Source organism: Gobio gobio (genome assembly GCF_949357685.1).
Source record: "Gobio gobio genome assembly, chromosome: 5".
Classification (NCBI taxonomy): Eukaryota; Metazoa; Chordata; class Actinopteri; order Cypriniformes; family Gobionidae; genus Gobio; species Gobio gobio.
In genome coordinates this window covers 57766858-57794609 of record NC_137101.1, presented here as the reverse complement: position 1 = coordinate 57794609, position 27752 = coordinate 57766858, and the positions used below count along the sequence as shown (strand labels likewise).

Below are 27752 nucleotides of genomic sequence, written 5' to 3'. Positions count from 1 at the left end.
ACTACTTCTTCGTCGTATCAATGTGTGCTCGGCAAGACCGTTTTGTGCTTGAGCGCCACCAAGTCGTGTTTTACTGTCACTTCAGCAGCCCCAGGCACGTGGACAAAAGTGCTGATCTAATTGGTCGGACAGTTTTTAACGCGCCGTGTCAAAATAAAAAAACGAATCCGAGGCGTATTTTTTTTTTAAATGACGCTTTTATGCGGTGATGCGGTGTGCACACTCACATTGGTGCCCTTTGTTTAGTCACGAGGCTTTAAACGTCGGCGATAAACGCGCGCGAAAATCGTCCCGGTGTGAACAGGCCTTTACCGTGCTAAAACTGTCGAATACACACAACGTTTACAAACAGGTAAATAGTCGTTTATGTCTTAAGTGAACGTTAAAAGAAAACGGGGGGGGGGGGGGGGGGTTACATTTTTGTTATGGTAAGGATGATGGAAGACCAGGGCGGGGTGCACTTAACAGTCTTTAATAGATAAAGGAAATTGTTTATTAACATTTCCCTTATAACACATAAATAAAAAGCTATCATGTATCTAAATACTAAATGTATCAGTTACTGACAAGGATGACTTGATAATGCATTAAAAAAATTAATTGGGTCAGTTTTGATTTTATGCAAATTGAATCTGTCATTTCTCTTTTATTTATAAAGCATGACTTGAATGAAAAAAAAACCTGGATCATCTGTCTTCAATAGAGTCAAGGTAAAAACTTTTACAATATTTTTTTTAAGTTGTAGGATATCTTTGTGTGCATATATTGAATATATGTGTAATGAAGTGTGTAAAAAGGATTCTCCTTAAAGTATGTGCCATCGTAGAATGAGGTGTACTGCCCATCTGATTTGCACACATTTGTTGTGGCATAAAAGCTTTCAGTAGCTTTTTTTCAGAATAGTCTCATCATTTAGAAGTTTTGACAATGACTTTCCCCAACAAAAATAAACTTCTTTACCCCAGTCGATCAATGATGTATTCTACAGGCTCAACAACATCAAAGTTTTCTTTAAAATACTTTTTCCTTTTGTATGTTGTGCAAAAAGGGCAAAATGTTCTCCAAGAGCTGTGCTTAATGGTCCTGTTTCACAAAGTTGTTTCACCAATTCTGTGATAACTGATGGGTCAATAGCACAATTATGCTTCTTTAAGGTTTGGTCAATAATTTTTCTAAATGCTTGCACTGATGTCTCCGAAGAAATAAAATGCAATTCTTCAACTAATTGACTGAAGCAGTTGGCTGGAACATGGAAGAGGCATTCCAATTTAATAAGCAAAGAACCAAGTTTCCTCACTGTATCTTGTACAGATTCCCCATCCTCTTCCTGTGAGGAAGAAAAATGGTTTTCGCTTTCTTCTGTGTAATTTACATAATCAACAACATTTTTAGGTTCCAATGTTCTTTTCAGCACTGCTGGTTTAAAATCAGCTACTGAATGAGTTGAATGCTTTCTGGTTTTATGAGCAGCAAATGTTCCATACACATTCGTTTGGAAATCACAACCACTGAAAAAACATTGGACAGTTTCCTTGGATCTCAGATGACGTCTAACATGTGCAAAAAACTCATTTTCAGTCGTAAATGTGCTGGATGCACAATTTTGACAAGCAAATAACAAGTCATTGCTTGTCTGGTTATCTGCACAGTGGTGCCTTGTCAAATGTGAACGAAGTGCACTCAAAGTCTTAAACGAACATGGACAATCTGAAAACAGACATGGCTGTGAATGGTGTCGTCCTAAACAGTCATGGTCTAATCTGTAATGTTTTAAGAGGTGTCCTTTTCTTGGAACTTCTTTGCAACACAATTTGCATTGCCACTTCATTGCATACTAAAAAAAGGAAAGTAAAACAACTTTCCTGTATCTCTTCTTCTTCCCTGTATCTCTATCTTTCCTCCATCTCTCCCTTTCTTTCTTAAGGTATGCCTCTCTTTGTTCAGGGTTTGCATCCCGGTGTTTTCTGTATTGCCGTGCACTTTCTGCCGCACTCAGAGGCATGTCCTGATAACAGCAATGATGTTTTTTTAAACTACAAAATATTATCTACAGCAGATGTTTCTATAAAATGTAATATAACATTTCTATAAATTACAATATTAACTACAAATGAATGCTATGTCCACCCTGTCATGTCTATGTCCACCCTATCGAGTCTATAGGGCGGCAGTGGCTCAGTGGTTCATGTAGGTTGTCTACAAACTGGAAGGTTGGTGGTTCGATCCCCGGTTCCACCTGACCAAGTGCCGAGGTGTCCATGAGCAAGACACCTAACCCCAGCTGCTCCCGACCAGCTGGATGGCGCCTTGCATGGCTGACACCGCCGTCGGTGTATGAATGGGTGAATGTGAGGCAAAATGTAAAGCGCTTTGGATGGCCGTAGGTCTGTTAAAAGCGCTATATAAATGCAGTCCATTTACCATCTAAGTGGTCGACAGGGTGGACATTTTGAGCTTCAATTAGCATATTAGCTTACAGCAAACTGTGACTAGCTAAATAGTTAGTCTGGTTGTTGAAGAGAATTTGATATATTTAAACTTACATATTTTGAAAATATTGTATTTTAATCACTTCTAGTATATATTATGGCGACAGGGTGGACATGTTTAGCTTTGGCAAAACAAGTAAGCAAAAACTCATATGAATAAAATGTGTCAGTTGGAAAGTCGGCAGCAACTCACCTCAGCAGTTGAAATTCCCGCCACTGAAGAGATAAAACATCTGTTGTCCTGATGTCACTAATGGAGATGGTCTTTTCTTAAAGGGGCAGGGTCCGCAATACGACAGGGTGGACAACCATTCAAGGGACATGGACAAACTCTTCTTTTTTATTAAATAATAATATTGTTTTTATTACAAAATGATCAATACACTCAATTTGAGTAATATCTTATTTAACAAAATATTAATAGGAAAATATAATTTTTTTTATGATTTGACTATTTTACTCTCATTCAAATTTAATGAGCAGTGCCTGGGACATAGCAAAATAACATACATCCTCTTATACAAAACTAAAAAAAATCTTGAAAATGTATCTAAAGAGCCAAGTAATGCTTCTGTTATGAATAAAAAACTTACCCTAATACAACACACCCTTTCATAATCATTTGTATGTTAAGTTATCATGGCAAATTAGTTATTTATGTTCAGGACACCAAAAGGCACCCTACAGTGATATTGACCATATATATATATATAATAGAAACTGGAGCAGGTGTGAATTGAGTCTGTGTTCACTCATTAGTGTTTAATAGTGTTTAATTAGTATTTGTTTAGTATTTCTTAAATTAGTAATAGTGTTTAATTAGTATTTTTTATATTGTCAAAATACACTGACTCTCGTGTGTTTCAAGTCGGACACATGTATGAACTCTGCTTTATGAACTCATACACTCTTTTTAAGATGTTTGCTTTTAACACATTTGTCACTGTTTTAAGTTTAATATAGGGATTATCTGGTAAAAATAGAATACAGACATGTCTCTGTACTTCAGTGATTATAAGACAGCAGAGTGTGAACGGGACTTTTATTTTGGTGTGGCGATGTGACGTCATAAGGCTGCGCCGCGCTCCTGCATCTGTTGAGATTCGTCTAAAGAAAGGTTTGTTTTAAGCATTTAATCTGTTTAAATCGATAGAAACCGTTCAATGATTCATAATTTATTAACTATTAATATAACATTCAAGTAATGCTTTATCTAACTTTAATGAAGGCTGTTTTGTGGGAGTAAATCGCATCCACACCGGTAAAAGATGCGTCTCATTTCTCTTCCTCTATCGTGAATCAGTTCATCATAAACACGAGTTCAGTCTCTGGCGTCTCATTTCTCTTCCTCTATCGTGAATCAGTTCATCATAAACACGAGTTCAGTCTCTGGCGTATCATTTCTCTTCCTCTATCGTGAATCAGTTTATCATAAACACGAGTTCAGTCTCTGGCGAGAAGAGATTGAGAAACTGAGCTTTTCGAAACTCCGAGTCAATTGAACCAAAAACTTAGCGAAATGATTCAGTGATTCGAATCGTGACTCGAATAAAACAGTGTAAATGAACAAGAACAAACACTAACATGTGTTATGACAACTTTAACATACTAACTGCTAATGTTTTCATGAAAGTGCAATCCTTAAAATAAAATCTGTAATTCATTAAATATCAAATGTTGATCATAAATGCCATGATGTGTCTGTAATCCCTCTCGGACTCTTACCAGTGACTGAACTACTGAACTGATTGAGACACTCAGAAATTGAGATTTGATTTTGCTTTCCTTTCTGAAAATAAGGTAAGAAGATAAATGGCTGATTGTTGAGAGCTCAGGTCGAAGCCACCTTCTGCCAATAAGCTCCTGATTCTGTCAACGAGCCTCTTGGCTTCTTCCACTGAGGAGAAGCTCTGCAGACAGTTGTCTACATAGAAAGACTTGGAAAGAATGGCGAACGTCTTCCCCAGGTTGACTATGATCCAGGACATGTTTTTGTAATGCAAAGACTGCACAGCAGGGGCTGCATGTCGTGCCGAAGGGAAGAACCTGCCATTCATAAATGTTAGGTGGATCCTGTGTCCTTAGATCCCTCCAGAGGAATCGCAGAAGTGGCCTGTCCTCTGGAAGCAATCTGATTTGGTGGAACATCCCCCGGATATCACTGCTGATAGCAATGGAATGCTCTCTGAATCTGAGCAACACTGCAAGAAGAGAGGAACCTAACACCGGCCCTGGAAGCAAGAGCTTGTTAAGGTTTTGACCTTGAAATTGAAACGAGCAATTAAACACAACCCTGTTCTTTCCGTTGTGTTGGACCAGGTGATGGGGAATGGACCAGGTGTTGGTTGAGGATGTTTCCGTACTTGGTTCCACCTTGACTGCATAACCTGCCTGCTCCAGTTTCTGAATCTCAGCAGTGTAGGCGGCTGCTTGCTCGGGATCTTTGGCCAGCCTTCTCTCCATGGCTCGCAGATGAGGGAAAACAGCATTTTTGGGGGCATTGAGGACTGGCATGTTCTTAATACGCAACAGTGGGGTTGCATAGCGCTTAACGCCATCCACCTCCACTCTCACTGTCTTGCTCTCCAGAATTTCCACTGCTTCCTGGTCTTGTTTGGATCTTGTGCTCATCTTTTCACTTTGCCAGAGAAGCACGTCTATCTGCCAGAGTCTCTCCACTTGTCTAAGAAGATCAGTTTCTGTATGTGCCATTGAGGTAAAAAGACACTGCTGTTCAGTGGTCTCATGTTGGAGATGCTGTACAGGGCCCTGCAAAGTCCAGCCGAGACGAGTCTTGATGGCTGCTGGTCCCCCTGGGGGGCCTAGGCGGATTGGCTCCACTGCTGTAATAAGGTGGGGGTAGTCGGATCCGATGAGCAGGACAGGGCGAACCGCCTCTAAATGGCTCAAAGGAAGCCCTCTGAGGTGGTGGTATTTCTCCCTTAAAGTCTTGACTGGGTGTGTATGTTCAGGAAGACTCAGCTGCTGGGCTGTGAATGCACCCTTTATGTGATAAAGTTTGCGGGGCTGAGACAGGGGGGAGATGTGAAATGACACTGCTGCACCAGTGAGCATTTGTAGTTCCTGCCTAATTGTGCGAAGGGGAAGATCTTCTGGCTGACCTTTTAGGCCCAGCTGTTGGGCAGCATTGTGCAGAAGGATGGTCCTCTCCGATCCATCATCCAAGATGGCATAAGCTTTCATCTTGTGTGCCCCATTTCGGAGAATGACCTTGACGATCTTCAGAAGAACCTTTCGGCTGGCAGGAGGCTTACGAATGAGAAGTATCTCGTTCATCGTGTTCAGGAGGCAGGCATTAGCTGAAGTACCTTCATGTGGGGTAGTCTTTGGGATGTCGGCACTATTGAGATTGATGCCATGAAGGACCAGTAGGTGGCGGCCATTACACTGTTTGCAGCGCATTTTCAGATTGCACTCTGAAACTTGATGATTCCTCCCACAGCGCCAGCATCTGTTGCAGTCTTTTATCCAGTTTCGTTTCTGGTCAACGGTAAGCTGCTTAAAGTTGTTGCAATTGTTGAGGGAGTGTTTATGGTGGTCACAGTAAGGGCAGTATGGAGTTGAAGTAGGTTTGTTGGCTGCAAGTGCCATCTTTGTCGGTGGAGGTGCTTTCTCTGTGCCAAACAGGATAGTGGCACTTTTAGCGAATGGCTTAGTGTCTCTGATCACGTCTCGTGTACGTGCTGGATATCCACGACGACTAACGCCTACAAACCTTGACGTGTCTTCCTGCACTTGAATTTCATACTCTAGCCAATCTGACAGATCAAGAAGGGTGGGAATTGGCACTAAGTGAGGATGTGCAAAGCGTCGAAAACTTGACCGGAGGTCATGTGGCAGCTTCCCTAGGAGCCTAGAGACATGAGATCCACATTGCAACTCAAAGGTGCCCTTCCTTCCTAGTTGCTCTAGCATACCAACTAGGGAACGAACTCTGAGGGCGAAAAGTCGGAAAGATTTGATGTCCCCACTGGCTATGTTTGGACCATCCATTAGCTCTAGGGTTCGGGTGTACGAAGTCTGGAATTGTGGGAGTCGGACCTCGATACATCTGCTCTAGCTCAGGATGAACTGGGCTGGATGCTCTGCATGGCATGTAAGAGCGTTGGGCTGATTCAAAGAGTGGAGGTGCTGCATTCTCTGGCTCATATGATAAATAACGACTTTCTCTGTAGGGCTCCTCAGCTTTGGCGTAGTAGGGTCTTTCCTCCCTTGTAGCACCCCACCTGGAATGTTCAGAGTGTGACATGTGGTGGGGAGAATGTGGCTTTGCTCTGGGTACGGCTATTGGAGCTAGGAAAGACTCGGCACAGTGCTTGGCCTGATCTGACTCAATAGACCTGAATCGTGATGCTGGCACTGGTGTAAAGCTCTTATCACCCTGTTGCGTTCTCAGAAAACTGCGTGGCGCAGGTTTAGGTCGTGAAGGGGTGACAGGAGGAGAAGACGGTGCTGCAGGCTGTCGCTGCTTCATTTGGATCTGTAGCTGCTGCATCTGTCGTTTCAACTGAGAAAATTCTTGTGAATACTGGTCTCTAGTCTGCTGAAACATGTCCCTTTCTTGCTGCATTGTCTGTAGCAGATTGTCATGGGCAAGGCGTAAATCCTTATTCTTACGCTGGAGTATGCTGGTTTCCCATGGTTCATCGTCAGACCACTGTTGAGGACTATCAAGCTCTTTGCGCAGTAGCGATGTTGGAGTGATACCAGCTGCACCTTCCTCTGGTTCTGGGCTAGGAGGCACTGTAGGATGAAACTGAGATTGTGGTGACATGGGTTCGGGAAACAGTCTTGGGAGAGTGTAGCCGCTGAGGTCATACTCTTCATATCGCACGGGGAGGGCTGTCTTCCTCCTGACGCGCACGACCGGCTCATCCTCTTCACACTGTGACATTTTTCCGTAGTAAATCTGGGTCTCCGGCTCGAAGGACCATGAAAAAAGGATGGCTACTAGTAGCTTTCCCAATGTGAATTTGCCGGTTGATAACAGACCCACTACAGAGCGTCCGGTGAGAGACGTTTAACACAGAGGATCAGGTATACGGGAATAACCCATTTATTGTCACCACAACTCAGTACACTGAATAAATCTTCTTTGCATGTGTGTGTGTTTCTACAATTAAAAGATAAAAGAGAAATAAGTACAAAATAACAAATAACAGTAGTCACAATAAATATAAGCACAGTAATCTCCACAAGGAATATCTAACTACAATGATTAATACAGTAAATATGAGGAACAAATGTGCCATTATATAGGGGAATGCACCGCTACAAATTACTAATATGGTGCAGTTGAAATTCGACACCTTTCAGCGCTGAATACAGAGACGGAGCCGCTCTGTCTAGCACGGTAGTGCGCATGCGCTTATCGAGTGCTTTAACTCTTAGAAATTAGCGATATATACCCATTAAATAAACCATATGATGTGTAAATGGCACATAGATTATGTCTTTGATGCATGACAGTGATATATATGAGGAAACTGATATGTAAATATACCCACGAACATCTTTACAAGTTAGTTCGCGTTTGTCACTTGCATACATTAACTACACACTTGAAGCAATTAAACGGTTCATAAACAAAGTAGAGAACAATATAGGTAAAGACTGCTACTCACTTTGCAGGCACGCACACAACTTTAGCAAAGATAAATCGCTACAGTACAGCCCGCATCCCTTTGCATTACCGATTGATCTGACTGAACTTAGTGGGCGGGTGCGCTGATCTGCACGTTCTACCCCGAGTGCTGATTGGCTTGCTGGTCGGATGCTGCGACAGATGATGTGATTTCAGGCATTTAGAAAAGGTGAACTAATATACATGATTATAACCTTAATGGTGGCCTTTTTAACACTTTCTGTTTTTTTATTTTTATATCATCTTAAACAGGACAAACACAAAGATAAACTCTGGGTGAAGTGACTGAGATCCACGTGACACTATTATAAAGATGGTGTTTATTAAAGAGGAGATTGAAGACATAAAGATGGAGTTCATTAAGGAGGAGAGTCAAGAAATGAAGATTGAGGAAACATTCAGAGTGAAAGATGAAGAAACTGAGGAACAAACAGAAAAAGAGGAGAGTGAAGACGTGAAGATTGAAGAAACATTGAGAGTAAAAGATGAAGAAACTGAGGAACAAACAGGTTGGTTTCATTCTCAAAGCTCAACTCACTCATTTGATCTTTATTAAAATCTCCAGCTCTACAGAAATAGAGAATATACAGAAGTATAATCATACAACGATTTAATACTTAAGTACCCTAAACAAAACAACAATTTAGTGTTTTAAACCCAATATCTACTTGCTATAAACATTTTAATATCCCTGAACATAAATAAAGGGTAACTAAACCCTAAACCGACTTTTTTTAGTTAATGATCTGTAATACTGGGGCTTTATTAATACGCCTTATTCACCTACGTCACTTCCTTAAACCAAACCGAGGATGTGTGGTACAGAAGTAACGTTGGCGCTCAGCAGCTTCTGCCATCACGTTACTACACTGCCGCCGCATTGTTGTGTTCCCAGATGTACATCGTCAAAAAGAGGACGTGTTTGTTTCCAGGGCAACGCTGATGAGAGCTCGGGAGACTTGTCACAATAGACTGTAAAAAAATATGGACGGAGTGTCCGTGACGTCACCCATAGGATTCTGATGAGCCGTTCTGAAGCGCAAAGTAGGGTCGAGCTGGTCTTGGCTCCATCTTGGCAGCGCGTCACTCCCGGATAAATGAAAATGGGCAAAAAGGCGGCACGTGGGCGGAGCTTAAGTGATGCGATGACTAACAGACAGCAGATAAACGGCTATCCACCTGTCACTCAAAGTGGCCACGCCCTTAATTATGCAGAACTTTAATGCTTTATATAATGTAATAGTGTATAATGTATAAAAAAATTCACCCCCCTCACAGTCGTCATGAAGGGCAAAATTAGCCGTATAGACCAAAACCACAATTTGTACCAGGCTGTAAACATGTTTTATAAACGGGTCCTAGAAAAAACAACATTAATGATGAGCATCTTTACACAAAACATTGAGCACGTTTACATGCACACCAGTAAACTGCCAACGCAAGTAAACCGCGTTTACATGATTTAATTAATAAATCGGATTATTTCCTTGAAGTGACGTGAAAAATAATAATTTCTGTATCTGACTCAGAGTATTCCTAATGTTATGTCAGTTGTAATAAAGTTAAATAAAGCTTGCAACATGTGGAAATTTAGGACTTATATTATTCTCTCGTGCAGTTACAGATGCAGCGTTTTAACTAAACCTCTTCTACTTCTGCTGCATGAGATGAGAACACATTTTTGCAAATGTTCTGGGTCTTAAAGCCCTGTCCAATTTTCAAAACCGCATCTTTTTCAATGCGGTTTGGCCATTCGTCCACGCTTAAATGCAGTATCCAGAGACTGAAACCGAACTTTTTTGAAAACTCTGGCCAGGGTGAAGATTTTTAGAAACTCCGGTTGCACTGGTGTCTTGTGGACAGTGGAACCGGAGATTTTGCTTGTTGCGTCAGAACCGGAACCGGCAATAACCTTATTTCCAGGCTTCTGATTGGCCAACATGGCTTTATGGTTAGGGTTATATTGCCACTTGTTGGTTTGGCATGCTCTTGACAGCGCTTCCTAGTGTGTAATGCGTTTTCATGTGGACGCGATTTTTTTTAATTTTTTTTTTTAAACGGAGGGAAATACTCGGTTTATAAAAATACCCATGTACGTGTGGACTAGGCCAAAGAGTCTGTGTTTGTGAAATATTTCCTTCTTTCTTTCATGCAAAACGCTCGCTCTGACTGGATGCGTTTAAATCTGCTCTAAGGATGCGTTCCTGTCACGTATCCCACATGCGCACTTCAATAAGCCCACAGAAAGCAGGTTAATGCGTTTACATGCCGCGCAAAATCGGGGTAAGAGGCAAAAAGCTACCTGTGTCAACCTGTTTATGTTTAAGCCGTTTATGACCGTACTCCGATAAAAGAAAACGGATTACCGCATTCACATGACCATGTTCGTTGTCGGCTTATTAAGCATAATCGGCTTAATAATAATAATAATAATACGTTTTATTTATATAGCGGCTTTCCCAAGCTCAAGGTCGCTGTACAAGAAAATACATACGTAAACATAGTATCAATGAAGAACAATGTAGAACATAGACATACAAATATACAGGGAAGAGGGGGGAGGAGAAAGAAAGAAAAAAAAACCTAGGCAGAGGATGGTTGGAAATATACTGTAATGTATGTTTTTAGCGGTGTCGCGTAGAGATAGAGGGAGGGAATTCCAGGCTTAAGAACGTGCATGTAAACACAATCAATGTAAACTCTATTCAGACAGGACTAGTTTTTCAGGGGGACGTTCGAGAAATTTGTACTTTGCGATTTTAATCCTGTCCAAATCTGCCAAGTCTTTTTTTCTCACACAACCTCCAGGGTAAATTACATACAGTTTTTCGGCAAATTCAGCGGTCCTCTGAGAAATCTAATCCTGTCCGAATGTGCATGTCTGTCATATTATCCTAACACTTCTCCTCATGTGTTTGTTGACTTACCTGAGCTACCGTTTGCACACCAGTCTTCAGCATGCTGTCATTTAGTTTATTAATAATAATATTAATATTAATGTTTTTTTTTATAGCGCCTTCAAGAACCCAAGGTTGCTTCACAAAGTAGTACAATAGTACAATCAATTGAAAAACGTTACAGTCAGCCTGCTTATTATTACAATCAAACAAGCAGATGGAGACAACAAATGACTACAGATAATGAACATAAGTTGAGAGCTACGGACGGAGCGCGAGCGCAATCCAGTGAAAGGTGGTAAAGAGTTCAGTGTGTCTGTGAAGGAGAGCTGTGAGGGCGTGCAATGATGTCGGTGCAACGTCTCCATTAATTCATGCAAGTAGTATAGTCTAATGTTTATTTTAAAATATTGAATTGCGATTCATTCGATTCTAAGCATTTTAACTCGATTATTGACCAAAATCAACGATTCAAAAATACATGTTTCAAGATCGATGCATTGAGAAAACGAGTGAATCGTTACACCTAAGCTGAGGCTGTCAGGTGATTTTAATTTTTTTTTATTATCTGTGGGTATTTGATATGAGACTCAACTAATCTCTGCGACTCTCCATGTGTGATCCTTGGAGAGTCTTTGGCCACTCAGACTATCCTCCTCATCATGCATTAAAGGGATAGTTCATCCATAAATCACCCTCAAGCCATCCTACACTCTAAAAAATGCTGGGTTGTTTTTTCAACCCAAACGCTGGGTTGAGACTGCTGGGTAAGAATGCTGGGTTGATTTAACCCAATTTGGGTTGAAAGTTGTTCTTAACCTGCAACCCAGCGTGCTGGGTTGGGAACGCGGACGTGAAAGAGAGCACGCACGTCACGCAAAAACACGGGCGACACCAGTTGGAGAAGCCGCCATTTTCTTAGCGCATTCAGGAGGAAGCGAATAAAAGACGTTTATGCAGTTTATGGTAAGTAAATATACAAATTTCAAGTAGTTATCAATTGTTTTTTATCCAAGAGTATTTTGAGATTTCGTGGAAGGTGGAAAAGTTAGAAAAGAGCTTATATGGAAATATTCGCGGTTTTTTGCCTCAAGTCTTAACTGCCGCTTTTATTGGGTTTCTTATGTCTTATTTCCAAAAATTCTGTTAATAGAGGCTGTTATCAACATATATTCAATATTTCTCTAACGATTTTACTGTATAAACGCAGTTTTATGCTCTCAGCTCAATTGAGATTCGACCTCACGGCCGAATGACAGCCGCGGTGCGTCTCATACGACACAATTCTCTGTTCAGTGGACTAGGAAGAAAGCGCGCCACACTGTCATCACGACGCTGGCATTTGGAAGGGAAAAGGTAAGTTAAGTCCATTTTTAAAAATTGCTTCTGAATATGTTAACTTTACTTTATTATATTATTTGCTGTATTAGCTACGGGTTTGATTCGGTGAAGTTTAACTTACTATTCTAGCTTGGTCTTCTGTCAGAACATAACGTTAACGTTACTTAACAAATTTTCCGCTCCTGCTTTCGTTTAACTGTACATTAATGACAGTAGATGTTATTATTTTACTACGAGCAATCTACTTACTATACTTACTTTACATTTGTATCTATTTAAACGTATATACAGTATATATATATATTTTTTAACGTTACCTCGACCGCCATTTTGTCCGTGCCTCTCCCGAGATACGTTAAGTTAATTTGGATAAGAGCTTTTCTCAAGTTTTCTGTGATAATAAAATGCCTTTTGACTGACATTAATTTTTGTTTTATAGAATGTAAAGGCAGCAAGCACTGTGATCTTTCTGAAATGACTGGAAAGTGCATCGAAGGATATTGAAAAATAAATGCAAAACAGTAAGACCTTTTTGTTACTGTTGTACTTGTTAAATTATAATTTCATAATTTTTAGTTTTTGCCAAATGCTGCTTTGACGCAGAAGAGTGTTAAATCCAGCTAACGTTCCGTCTCATTTTCCCACTTCTAATTTCAACTCTGTTATGCCTTGTATATTTGACATCATCGACCCTGATTTAACTAAGAGCAATGAGACGTTTTACATGTTTTCAGTTCTATAAACCTGACTACACTTGCCTAGTTCAATAATGTTAACTAGCAATTAATATAACAACTAACTAACATGCCCACCAATTTTGCCTTGCCACTCTGTAATTGGGATGTACATAATTTAGTCATAAAATGTATTTTATCTGTTATTTGATCTTAGATGGACGAATATGTGAAAACTAAACTAAGAGAATGGAATCTTGAAGAGTTAATTCCCACATTTGAAGGTATGTAGTAATATTTTACAGGGTTAATTGTAATTGTAAGCCACTTGCACACTTTAAGACTGAAAAATTAGTGTAATTTATCAAATCTGCTGTTCAAACAAGTGTATTTTTAGAAAAGGTTTGAATCTTCACTTGCCTCACTCACGATTCGATTACAATTCTGAGGGTAACAATTTGATTATATAATTTTTTATGATGCATCATGGTCCACTTCACAATACATTTTTCAGACTATACAATGCAAATGCAAAAATTAAATTTAAACCAGACGTTCATTTTTTTTAGTTTTTCGGTTACATGAATGGATATTTGCCATTTTCTCCCCTTTTTTCAATTTTACTTTTGCTAAATTGTGACATCAGAAAAATAAATTTTGAAGAAATGAAATTGAACGGATTTTCTATTTTTAAATTTTTTTGTCATGTAATTTGCGTCGTATGGCTGTGCCATTAGCACCACAAGCAATCTTGTTATCATTATAATGCTATGTATATGACAGATTAGCGATGCACATCTTGCACTTAATTTAATTTTTTGTGATCAAAGTGATTACAGACATCACTGCGTGATAGATGTTATATCTGTTATAATTCTATCTTTCCCAGCCGTTTCTATATGAGATAATATTAAACCATTTGTCTGTGATGCATTTTTGCTATTCACAATCCAGAAGAGAGAGAGAGCCTACAGCGAACACAACACGTCAGCTTAACCCCTTACACCCTGAAGGTATTTTTAGAGTTTTTTTGTCTGAGTAACATATACAACTTTAAAGACTCATAACTCCAAAACTATAGTAAGGAGAGTCAAATGGTAGGTATCATTTGTTAGCAAACATTTTATATTTTTGGAAAATATAAATTTTATTATATTTGGACAATATATTGCTGAGAAACTGCTGATAAAAGGCATTTTTTTCTATATATTTTTAATAATTTTACAAATATGTCTTATTTAACATTCAATAACTCAGGAAGGAAATAGGCCAGCAGTGTAATTCTTTTTTGGTGATGTTCCCATATATGTGGTCTGCATCTGGATCAAATTTTGTGGCGATTGCATAAAGTAATCAAAAGTTACAGCATTTAGAACAAAAGTAGCTTTTTTGTTCAATCCTTGACACCCTGAAAAAATCTAGAAAACTGTTGTTTTCTGAGTGACATATACAACTTTAAAGACTCACAACTCCAAAACTATAGTAAGGAGAGTCAAATGGTAGGTATCTTTTGTTAGCAAACATTTTATATTTTTGGAAAATATAAATTGTATTATATTTGGACAATATATTGCTGAGAAACTGCTGATAAAAGGGAATATTTTAAAATATTTTTTTAATAATTTTATAAATATTTCTTATTTAACATTCAATAACTCAGGAAGGAAATAGGGCAGCAGAAAAATTATTTTTTGGTGATGTTCTCCTATATGTGGTCTGCATCTGGATCAAATTTTGTGGCGATATCATAAAGTAATCAAAAGTTACAGCATTTAGAACAAAGGTAGCCTTTTTGTTCAGTCCTTGACATTTACAAAACTGTTGTTTTCTGAGAGAAATACACAAATTGAAAGACTCATAACTCAAATTATAGCAAGGAGAGTCAAAAAGAATGTATTATTTGTTAAAACACTTTTAATATTTTTAGAAAATATAAATTATTATTACATTTGGACAATCTAATGCTGAGAAACTGCTGATAAAACATTATATTATTACAATATTATGTATATTATATTATATATATTATATAATAACACATAATGGGTATAATTTTAAAGCTTAGAATCTCAGCTTTTCAATGAATCTATCATTTTTTATATGCTCTTGACGAGCGCTGAGTTATTCATCTAAACCGGAGTGTACCGCCCCCGGGCGCCCTCTAGCTGCTATATAACGTAAATGGCCATGTGCTCCCAACCAGCACTGATCAACACATCATCTGTGAGGAATATCTCGTGATCGACGCAATGGATTATGGTGTCCTTGGTCTCTTTTTAATCGCGGGAATCTCCTGCAAAGAAGGTTGTGCCATGTTTAACGATCGGAGAAAGTTTCATGAAGCTACAAGCGTAAACGCGACTTTAAAGCTACTGTTTATTAGCGTATGTGCTCCTGTCAGGCTATAATGTGTAATAATTCAATAAATCATAACTTCTGATCTGAGTGACGGATTGTGGTGTTCTTGGTCTTTTCTTAATCGTGAGAATCTGCTGTAAATAATGATGTGCCATTTTCAACGATCAGAGAACGTTTCACGAAGTTACAATGATAAACGCGATGTTAGTGCAACAATAGCTTATTTAAGAGTATGTGCGCCTGTTAGGTTTTAAGGTGTAATAATTCCATGAGCCATATTTTCTGATCCGAGTGACGGATTATGATGTCCTTGGTCTCTTTTTAATCGTTGGAATCTTCTGTAAATAATGTTGTGCCATGTTTAACGATCGGAGAAAGTTTCATGAAGTTGTAAGCATAAACGTGACTTTTGTGCAAAAATAGCATGTGCTCCTGTCAGGTTTCATGTACATAATTCAATAAATCATAACTTCTGATCTGAGCCGATTTTTTAATCGTGTGAATCTGCTGTAAATAAAGGTGTGTCATTTTCAACGATCGGAGCTTGGTTCATGAAGTTACAAGCATAAACGCGACTTTAGCACAACGTTAGCATATTTAGCATATTTGCGCCTGTGAGGTTTTAATTCAATGAGTGAGAACTTTGGATGAGAGTGACGGATTGTTGTGTTCTTGGTCTCTTTTTAATCGTGTGAATCTGCTGTAAATAAGGGTGTGCCATTTTTAACGATCGGAGCTTGTTTCATGAAGTTACCAGCAAAAACGCCAAGTCTAAGCAACTGCTATTTTTGTACTCCGCTCATGTGCTCCTGTGAGGTTTTCTGTGTGCCATATTTCAACGAGGGATATCTATAGATCTAAAAAGACAGATTATGGTGACGTTGGGCTCTTTTTAATCGTGAGAATCTGCTGTAAATAATGATGTGCCATTTTCCACGTTTCATGAAGTTACAAGCGAAAAACGCCACATGAATGCTGCATCAGTATATTATTTACATATGGGTCTTGCAGGACTTAACTTACAAAAACTTGCTAAAAGTTTAGTCAAAGCCCAAAACAATTAGGCTTGTTGTATTCTGCTCCACGAGACCTTTCAAATGACATATGACACATGACTATCTGAGCTGTATGATGTGATTGACACATGGCAGAACATAATAATCCCCCCCCCCCTCCATAAATTATGATTTTTTTTTTTCATTTTATCAGCAAATAACTCATCACTACTTTGGACATAATCATAATGGCTACATTCATTGTAAAGTTTAGACTCTAAGCTTTCAAATGACACCTATTTTGTGTTGATCAATGCAGTAGTTTTGAAAAATATGACAATTAATTTTTGTCACAGCTAGGTGGCGCCCTCGGGCGGTACACTCCGTTTTAGATTAATAACTCAGCACTCGAGTTTCCCAACATGGATAGATGCATTGAAAAGCTGAGATTCTAAGCTTTAAAATGATACCTATTTTATGTTATTACATTCAGTGGTTGCTTAGTAACCCCCCCGCGAAAAAAAATCGCGGGGGGGTATCCCGCGGGCGGGACACTTCGGGTGGAAGGGGTTTGAGTGACGATGGCCAAGAGAACTAAACAACAGTTTAGTCTGCTTAAACTTTAGGGATGTGCTGTGATATTAATATAATTTTATTTTCGATTTCGGCTTCCAAGAATTATAAAAAGATGATATGAGGTAAACTATTCCTATAGCCGTGTTCCGTCGAGCGCGACATCCTTACCTTCACAGCCTTGCTGTCATTTCTCCCTCAACCTAAACTTAACGTCAGAATCAGTAGCCACGTTTACATGCGCACTTTTTTGTCATTCCGATTGAAAGATTCACTGGACTGTTTACATGAGTTATCTAAACCGATCTGGTGTTTACATGTGCTGACTTTCAGTCGGAATCATTTTGTGACACGCGCACACTGTTTGTCTGCCGCATCAGATTCGTAATGTTAGTATTGTGGATCAATAGTTCTGTGTTGGTAATTTTTATATTTATTTATTTTTCTGTGGGCGGACATGCAGTAGTTTAACCTAATTTATGTCCTATACAATGGCTATTTCAAAAGCTGTGAATGATGAATGCTGAATCAAAATGAATTCAATTCATTTATTTTGAAAAACACAAAATTAACAATAAAATGCACTCAAATTATTAATAAAAACATAGGATGTACGGTGAAACATGAATGAAAGCATAGACGTGTTCAGCATCATTACTAGTAGTAAACATAGATATTTCAGATGATTAAGGAAAGACACCATAATCACAAAGGTATAAATATTAACAAAAGTAATTAAAGTAGACTGTGGGTAATGTTACTTAACCAATTTGAAGCAGTTGTTGAACTTTTTTTTTTATATCTAACTTAACTAACGTGAAACAGAAAAATGTCGACACGTCCTCTCCAGCAGCTTGAATGTTCCCTGTTGAAATGGCAACTCTTAACGGCCACCTTATATCATTTTATAAAAGCTATTTGTTGTAAAGTGTAAGAATCACCTCAGAAAAATAAATTATTCTGTCAGGCACAGTTCAAGCCTAGGACAAATGCTGTCAAGATGAGATGGTGTAGCCAGGCTATGTCTGTGTCATTATTCCAACACCATGTTACGAAATAAAAAGTTTAATACCTAAGAAAAATGAACTTTCCTCTCTTGTCAACATTAGCCTGGTGTGAGTGCGGCGCGTGCTCTTCAGTTGAGGAGGTCACACGTACACTCAAAGTAATCGGATCAGGTCGTTTACATGGTGGAATTTTTCGTTTGATCGGTTCATGAAAAGGTTTATCCCACCTCTCTCAAACTGATTACAATTTCATCCGGTTTGGCCATTTTTATTCCGATTGAGGTGTTTATATGGGGCATTTTCATTCGGATTGGATTTTTAAACCGATTACAGTGCTCCATCTAAACGCACCTACTGATTGTTGTAAACTGCAGTCTCTACTGTTGCTAAACTGCGGGATGTTTGATAATAAAGAGCTATTAAATGCACAATAATCCGCGCAAGAGACGCTGTTTCCAACTTCAAGGCGGCTTATGTGTGTGTGCTGCGAAATGGACCGACTTGCACTTTATATTTTAGGCTTTGTGTGCGTGTCTAAACCATCAAATACACAACAAATAGCCTGTGTCGAAATGACCGGATTTGAGAGTAGTTATTTTAATAGTTTATATCTTAAATGGGTGTAAATAGTTTGGAGAAATAGGAGAATATGATATTAGTTCTGCATTCGGTCTTAAAGGGGCAGCGTCTAATAAACCTGCTGACGATTGAGCCATTAATTCGAATCAAACTAAAGGCAAAGAGAAAATAAGCACATCTCTTGAATGAATAACTTTAGCTTTTATAAGCATTAATCTATAAATTTATACAGTGAAAACTATGCAGTGTTATTTCATTACTTTATTAGATTTCTTTGTAGGTTTGTTCTTTCTAAGTAATATTAATGTTAGCAGACCTTCCGAATGCCTGCACACTGGTCCATTTGCAAATAGATGTTTTATATTTTTGTTCAAACATTGCTGTTTCTTTTGCTATAGATATTTTACTTTTCAGATTATAAAGCCATGTTAATTATGTTCTTAATTATGTTGTTTGTTTGTTTTTCATAAAAAAAATACAGTATAATAAAAAGAACCAATAAGAATACAGAATACCGTTAAAGTACCGGATCGATAAGCAGTATTGGTAAGAGTAGTAATACCCTTAAAACCTTAATGATACCCATCCCTATTAGTAATACAGTGGAAATCAGTAGATTTGGTTAGCATGTTGATTTACGGTGTGTGCGGCCCTAAATTTTCTAGTTGTGCCCCTAAAATTTTCAGTTAGGGGCCACTGTGCTCCTAGTGAAAAAAGTTAGTCTGGAGCCCTGCCACCACACCTGTCCCTAACTTTACCCGTATCTCACCTCAATATCAGCCAAAGTGTTTTACAATACAATATGAACACAATAAGTACATATTACTTATTTTTTGATGTAAGTGCATAGTAGTTAAGGCCACCTAATATAAAGTGGGACCAAAAAATGTCCTGGATAATCCAAGCATTGAATGGCATCCCAATATTTGAAGCCCAAAAAAGTGTATCCCTCCATTATAAAATGATATGTTTCATCATCTCCATCAAAATACTTATGTTCTGCATTTTTTTTTTCTCTTACAGCTGAGAAGATTGATCAAGAAACCCTCCTTCTTTTAGATGATGTCACACTGACCTCTCTTATCCCCATTATTGGACTTCGTTTAAAATTCAAGAAGTACCTCAAGAATGCACTTGATGTAAGTACAAGGTATTAGGTGTAGAAGGCATGGGGTTCATCTGCTTTAAATGCAAAAGGTCTTTGGGGCCTAATATCAGAGCTTTATTTTCACATTTGAGGGTTGTACATCATGTATTTTCTACATCTAGTTACTTTCAGTGTGCTCAATCTGGATGTCATCGCACATTCAGTATTATTAGATCATTTAGAAGACACCTACTGGAGCATGTTAATGACATTGGAAATGAAGTGGAGGAAACCCCTTTGGTTGAGCCTGATAATTTATCAAATTCAGTTTTAGATGCTGTTGAGCAGTGTGATGAGGACTGATGAAATTGCTGAAGAACAATTTGATGAGTTAGAGGAAGAAAATATACAAGACAGAGTAGCTTTGTTTTTAGCGAAATTAAGGTCAAATTCCTCCCAGACATTGAGTACTGTTAATTTTGTGGTAGATCACACATCCAGCCTTATCAGTGATGTTGTTGGATCTCTACAGAGAAACACAGTCTCTTTTTTAAGAGAGATAGGCCACAGCGAGAGTCCTGGGACCCAGAAACTCTTAGAACATTTTGCGTGTGCGGCTCAACCATTTCAGGGATTTGAGTCAGAGTACAAACAAATGCAGTATTTTACTCAGTCTGGATGCTTTGTGCAGCCAGAGGAAGTACCTCTCCCTGGCTTTTCATACACTCAACAGAGAGACACATTGACGGGGACTGTTAGACAAGTGGCAGTCCGAGACACTTTTCAACGTGTTCCTCTAAAGCCTTTGCTGAAGCAGGTTTTAGAAAGTCCAGGAACAATGGAGAAAATCTTTGAGTGGCAAAATCAAGAAAGCACTGGTCTTGAAGATTTTAAAGACGGCACAATCTTCAAAGCAAATGAACTCTTTTCTAAAGAGTTGTCCATTCCTCTTGTCATTTACAATGATGATTGTGAGATGGTCAATCCCCTCGGATCAAAAACCTCAGTTCACAAGCTAGGTTTTATTTATTTTACTCTTAAATGCTTGCATCCTGAGTATCTTTCCAGCCTGAACTCTCACTTCTTGTTGGCAGTGTACAAGACAGACGATGTAAAAACATATGGAATCAATGCTGTCTTGGATCCAATTGTGTCTGAGATTAAAGATCTGGAATTGGAAGGATTTCAGGTTGTCACAAAACATTTCAAGGGCACTGTCAAAGCAGGAGTCGCACAGGTTTGTGGGGATAACTTGGGTCTTAATGGTATCCTAGGCTACACAGAAAGCTTCTCAGCGAAAACTGTGTGTCGATGGTGTCGGGTACAAAGGGATGTTTTGAGAGGACAAACAGTTGAGGATCTGTCAGTGATGCGCAACAGGGTTAACTACCACTCTGATCTGCTTCAGAATAACCCAACTGAAACTGGCATCAAAAGAGAGTGTTCACTCAATAAACTGCAGTTCTATCATGTAACTGTCAACGTAACTCCAGATGTCATGCATGACATTCTGGAAGGGGTTGGAGGTTATGAAACCAAACTTGTTCTCAATTCTTTGATTGAACAAAAAGTCTTGACACTTGATCAGCTGACTAATAGACTGACAAGCTTTGACTATGGTTTTTCTGATAGTCACAACAAGCCATCTGCGATCAAACCTCAGGAACTTAAAAACCCTGATGGGTCCATGAGGCAAACAGCAGCACAGATGTGGTGCCTTCTAAGGCTGCTGCCTCTTATGATTGGAGATTTGATTCCAGAAGGTGAGAAACACTGGGGACTACTACTTTCACTACTTGGCTGTATGGAGTTGATTTTCTCTCCAGCCTTGACTGAAGAGGCAGCTATATTTTTGCAGCATCTGATTGAGGAACACCATAGGCTGTTTTTGGAGCTTTATCCAGACAGGCATTTGAAGCCAAAACACCACTTTATGCTTCATTATCCTGGGGCCATCAAGAAACTTGGACCTTTGGTTCAGTTCTGGTGCATGCGTTTTGAGGCAAAGCATGGCTTTTTCAAAAGACTAAGCCATATAACCTGCAATTTCCGCAATATCTGTAAAACGCAGACTTTCCGACACCAGATGATGTTGTGCTACACCCTACTCTCTGGGAAGATGTTTTCACATGACTTTGAAGTTGGTCCAGGATACACCACACTCCTGGGAACTATAGAGGGTTTTGAGAAAGTGAAATGTGGTTTTGAGGGAACTCCATTGTTCTCAGATGTCTATTTGCCATCTTGGATTAAATGCAAAGGAACTACTTACAGGTCAGGAATGACACTTTTTGTGTCTCACTCTGCTGATGGTGAGCCCCAGTTTGCAACCATTCAGAGCATTGTGCTCATTGACTCCAAAGCCAAATTCATTGTGAAAAAATGGGACACCGTTGGATTTGACAGACACTTTTTTGCCTTCTCTGTGTGTCCTTCTTCTGCACTTGATTTGGTGGACATTCATTCTGTTGATGATCACCACCCTCTACATGTTGTGATGTCCTTTAAGGAGAATGAGAATAATCATTACGTTGCTCTGAGATACAGGCTATTTTAGGTGGGAGAGGGGAATCAAAAACAATATTAGTTTAAAGCAAGGGTTCTCAACCCTGGTCCTCGAGGGCCACTGTCCTGCAGAGTTTAGGTCCAACCTTGATCAAACTCACCTGCCTGTAGCTTTCCAGTAATCCTGAAAGGCTTAATTAGCTGGCTCAGGTCTGTTTGATTTAGGGTTAGAGCTAAACTCTGCAGATCAGTGGCCCTCGATGACCAGGGTTGAGAATGCCTGGTTTAAAGGGTAAGTTTACTCAAATGATTAAACATTAATTACTCGCCATCATGTCGTTCCTAACCCGTAAAATATTCGTTCATTTTCGTAACACAAATTAAAATCTTTTTAATGAAATATGAGAGCTTTCTGTCCCTCTATTGACAGTCTACATAACTACCACTTTGATGCTTCAAAAAGTTCATAAAGAGATCGCAGAACTAATTTATATAAATCAAGCGATTTAGTCCGCATTTTCTGAAATTACTCGATCGTTTTTTATTTGATGAACAGATTGAATTTAGTTGTTTATTAACTGATCAGCATAAAAAGCTCAACCTGACCAGCGAGAATAAACCTGAACCTCATTGATTCTCACACGTCAAGCGAACATTCTTGAGCTTCTGTTTACCACAACTGATGTGTGAGTTGAATGTTTGTTTGTTTGTATGTATGTGCGTGAGCCTAAATTCTATCTGTTCATCAAATAAATCGATGGTGTCTCTTCAGAAAATGTGGACTAAACCGCTCGATTCATATAAAAAAATTAACTTTTTGAAGCTTCAAAGTGCTAGTTGTGAAGACTGTCAAAAGAGGGACAAATCTCAGATTTCATCAAAAAGATATTAATTTATGTTCTGAAGATGAACGAAAGTCTTGCGGGTTTGGAACAACGTGACAGTGAGTAAATAACCCTAACTAACCCTTTAAATTATGCTTGTCTACACCTTCTACCAAATACTACCTCTTGCAGTTGTAAACCATATTCTATTAATATAAATATCAATTAAGTCATCATGGGCACATCACAATACACTGAGAGGGTTTCTCAATTTGTTGACATCATATACATCTTGTAAGTTTCACTGACAAAATGGTTTAGTCAAATTAACAGAATTGTGAATGTGCACATCATGATATCATTGCTGAAACAATATATTGTGCAGAACTAACATGCTGTAAAAATGCATTACCATTCAATTTTCTATTAAAGGAATCAACTGGTACCAGACTGTTGCTAGAAAAGGCCTTGTCTTTTTTTGTTGTTGAATGAATTAAAGAAATTTGTAGGATGTTTTTCTAACAAAAATAACACAATAATTTAAACAAAAATATATAATTTTTTTTTTAGAGCGTAAGAGACATCCTTCTTGCAACACCCAATGGCAGAGGTATTGTAGATGCTATTGAAAACAAGCACTGCATTTCACTTAAAGAGAGACAAGCTATGGTTCGGATCTTGGTGTCACATCTTATTGAACGCTTTGGAGAAAAGTGAGTACACATTTTCAATACAAAGTAAAGTAAAACATTTTAATGCTAGAATATTTTTGGATATATTAAATGTCTTGGTGTGTACATTTGTACTATTGTTAAAATTCAAAATATGAAATGGTTTCTTTTAGCCCAAGTGCAGGTACAAAAGTCACCCTGGCTTCATCAGTAGTTGAACAGTTTCCATACCTTAAGGATTGCCAGGGTAAAGGCTATGTGAGTACAGTGTCTAACACAGGGATGTGATTTTGCTGTATTTATATGCATTTTTGTATTTCTCTACTAATGAGCTGATGAGTTGAATCAGGTGTTTGATTAGGAAGAGTTCAGAAATGTGTAATGCTGGTGTGCCACCAGGAACAGGGATGGGAAAACACTCCTTTAATCACATTCATGTACTCATGTAAATGGGGCCAGTGTTGCACTTTTTAATACTGTTTTCTTTTTCTTTAAACACAAGGAAGCATGGTTCAGTCCAGGTCGATTTCACAGACCTGCTACTGGCTTCCTGGAGGAGCGTCTTCGAAACGTGCGCAAAAGGGTCAGAAAAGGAGGACAAAATCGAGTTTCTTCAGAGAACCCAAGAACTAGCAGTAGTTTTATTTTGCCAGGTATGTCTGTGTCTAATATATATGCAAAATTTGGACTTCCGATTCTGGGTGCGAATGGCCTCTACTTGTTAAATTTTATTGATCTATGAGCCAGCTGCTTTAAGTGAGAGCCGTTTTCCCTTTTTGTATATTAATACAAGACAGAATAATATCATTATCCTTTCACTACACTGCTCAGCCACACTTCAAGTAGTCACTAGCTGAATGTTATTTTTTTTAAGTGCATGTACATTACCCCTCTGTTCTCGATTCGTCGCACGCACATACACATTAACATAACATTCAGTCACTGTATATGGTCGAGCAGTGTGGTAAAAACATCCTCCGTAATATTGGGTCAGAAAACAAGATTAGATTAGATTAGATTAGATTCAACTTTATTGTCATTACACAAGTACAAGTACAAGTACAAGGCAACGAAATGCAGTTTAGGTCTAACCAGAAGTGCAATAGCAGCAAGTGCAGGATATACAATGGATGCGTAAGTGCAGGACATGGATATGTACTGAATATGTATAAATATGTATAAATAGAGAGACGTTATTACTATAAACAGAACTGAATTTACAGGTGAATATGTACAGTGAATAAATATACAGATGGCTATTACTATAAACAGAATTTACAGGTGAATATGTACTATGAATACAATATACAGATGGCTATTACTATAAACAGAATTTTACAGATAGAGGTATACAATAATATGCTAGGCTAATATGAGGAATAGCAGTGGATTAGGGTAGTGCAATAAATTATGGACAGAGCTATCCGGAAAAAAAAAGTGGAAAGTGCAGTGGAAAGTGGTTGCATATTACAGTTAGAAGTACAGTGCAAAATGCAAATGTAAACATTGGTACTATAAATACAGTCGGCAGTGCAAATGAGCATAATCCAGTTAAGATATGGCAGTGCACGATGCATATGTAAACAGTTGTTACTGTGATAAACAGTCGGTAGTGCAAATAACAAAGTGAAGGAAGATGTGAGGTAGGAGAGTTATCAGTTTATGAGGGAAGTGGATCAACGGTGGTTAGAGTTCAGTAAAGAGACAGCTCTGGGGAAAAAACTGTTCTTTAGTCTGCTGGTCCTGGTCCGGTGGATCCTGAAACGCCTGCCGGAGGGCAGGAGAGAAAACAGTCTGTGGGCTGGGTGAGAGGAGTCCTTGAGGATGCTGCGAGCTCGATGCAGACAGCGTTTCCTCTGGATGTGTTCGATGGCAGGCAGTGGAGTCCCTGTGATGCGCTGGGCAGTTTTCACCACCCGCTGCAGTGCCTTGCGCTCCGCAACAGAGCAGCTCCCATACCACACTGCCACACAGTTGGTCAGGATGCTTTCTATTGCGCAGCGATAGAAGTTCACCAGGATAGCCGAGGAGAGCTGATTCTTCCTCAGTGTCCTCAGGAAGAAGAGGCGCTGGTGAGCCTTCTTGACCAGGCTGGAGGTGTTGGTCGTCCACGACATGTCCGCCGAGATGTGGATCCCCAGGAACTTGAAACTGGAGACACGTTCAACAGCCAGTCCATTGATGTGGATGGTGTCGTGTGTGCCTCTTGACTCCTTCCTGAAGTCCACGATGAGCTCCTTCGTTTTGGTGGTGTTGAGGAGCAGGTTATTATCAGCGCACCATGTGGCCAGGTGCTGGATCTCCTCCCTATAGGCAGTCTCATCGTTGTTACTGATGAGCCCAATCACCGTAGTGTCGTCCGCAAACTTGACGATGGAATTAGATCCATACACAGGCTTGCAGTCGGCGGTGAAGAGGGAGTAGAGAAACGGGCTTAGCACACAGCCCTGTGGTACACCAGTGTTAAGAGTGATGGATGTGGAGCAGGTGAATCCTGAACGAACATTCTGGGGTCTGTCAGTTAGGAAGTCCAAAATCCAGTTACACATTGAAGTGTTGATGCCCAGGTCTCCAAGTTTGGCTATTAACTTGGATGGGATGACAGTGTTGAATGCTGAGCTGAAGTCAACAAACAGCATGCATGCATACGTGTTCTTATGGTCCAGATGGGTGAGCACAGAGTGCAGTGCCATGGAAACGGCATCCTCTGTGCTCCTATTGCTGCGGTAGGCAAACTGGTGTGAGTCCAATGTGGATGGTATAGAGTCTTTTAGGTGTTCCAGGACCAGCTGCTCAAAGCACTTCATGACGATGGGTGTGAGTGCTACAGGGCGGTAGTCATTAGGGCACCTCAGGTTAGAGTGTTTCGGCACTGGCACAATGGAAGTGCGTTTAAAGCATGTCGGTACAGCTGCTTGGGCAAGAGACAGGTTGAAAATGTCTGTAAAAACCCCAGCGAGCTGCTCCGCACATGCCCTGAGCACACGTCCAGGGATGTTGTCTGGTCCAGCAGCCTTGTGTGCGCTGATCCGGCTCAGTGCCTTGCAGACATCTGTGGAGGAGAGTGTGATTGGTGGGTGGTCAGCTGAGGGTTTGAGCTTGGTGGCAGTTTCTCTGTTGTCTCTTTCAAAACGAGCATAAAAGTAATTTAGCTCGTTCAGGAAGTTGACATCAGTGGCTGCGGGGGTGGAGTGGGGGGGTTTGTAGTCACTGATGGCCTGGATGCCCTGCCACATGCGTCGAGGGTCAGAGTTGGAAAAGTGACCCTCTATCTTTAGCTTGTAGCAGTGCTTGGCCTTTTTGATGCCCCTCTTCAGGTTAGCTCTGGATGTACTGTAGGCTTGTGCATCACCTGATCTGAAGGCAGTATTGCGTGACTTCAGCAGGAGTCGAACTTCCCTGTTCATCCAAGGCTTCTGATTAGGGTATGTGGTGATCTGTTTCTGGGTTGTAACACTGTCGATGGTGGTATTGATATGATCCAATACAGAGGAAGTGAATGAGTCAATGTCCGTGTGAGCGCCACTGGTGGCTTGAGAAGCAAACATACTCCAGTCTGTGTTTAGAAACCTTTCCTGGAGTGTGGAGTCAACCACCGCAGGCCACAACCTTGATGGTCTTCACTGATGGCTTCACACGGTTGATGAGGGGTGAATATTTGGGTGATAGAAACAAAGAGAGGTGGTCTGACTGTCCCAGGTGGGGGAGGGGTGTCGCAACGTAAGCGCCAGCCATGTTTGTGTAAACATGGTCTAAGGTTTTGTTTCCTCTGGTGTGGCAGGAAACATGCTGGTGAAACTTGGGTAGCACTGACTTTAGGTTTGAATGATTAAAGTCACCTGCAACAATAAAAGCAGCTTCCGGGTGATCAGTCTGTTGTTTACTGATGGCTGCGTGAAGTTATTTCATAGCAAGCTTGGCATCAGCATCCGGAGGAATATAGGCTGCAGTGATAATAGTGGAGGTGAACTCCCGCGGTAGATAAAACGGTCTACATTTAACCATGAGAAACTCCAGGTTAGCTGAACAATGACTCCCAACAATAGCAGAGTTTGTGCACCAAGCTTTGTTAATATAAATGCACAAT

At 39.6% G+C, this 27752-nt stretch overlaps 1 protein-coding gene across 1 annotated transcript in view; it reads left to right on the top strand.

Moving 5' to 3' along the window:
• The window catches only part of LOC307127063 (uncharacterized protein), a 46094-nt gene that overhangs the window by 13981 nt on the left and 4361 nt on the right, over positions 1-27752 (top strand). Inside the window, exons 4-7 of the mRNA XM_079818038.1 lie at positions 19602-19717; positions 23565-23707; positions 23839-23923; positions 24168-24318. Coding sequence (XP_079674164.1) covers positions 19602-19717; positions 23565-23707; positions 23839-23923; positions 24168-24318 — 495 coding nt within the window. The remainder of the gene's footprint in view (positions 1-19601; positions 19718-23564; positions 23708-23838; positions 23924-24167; positions 24319-27752) is intronic.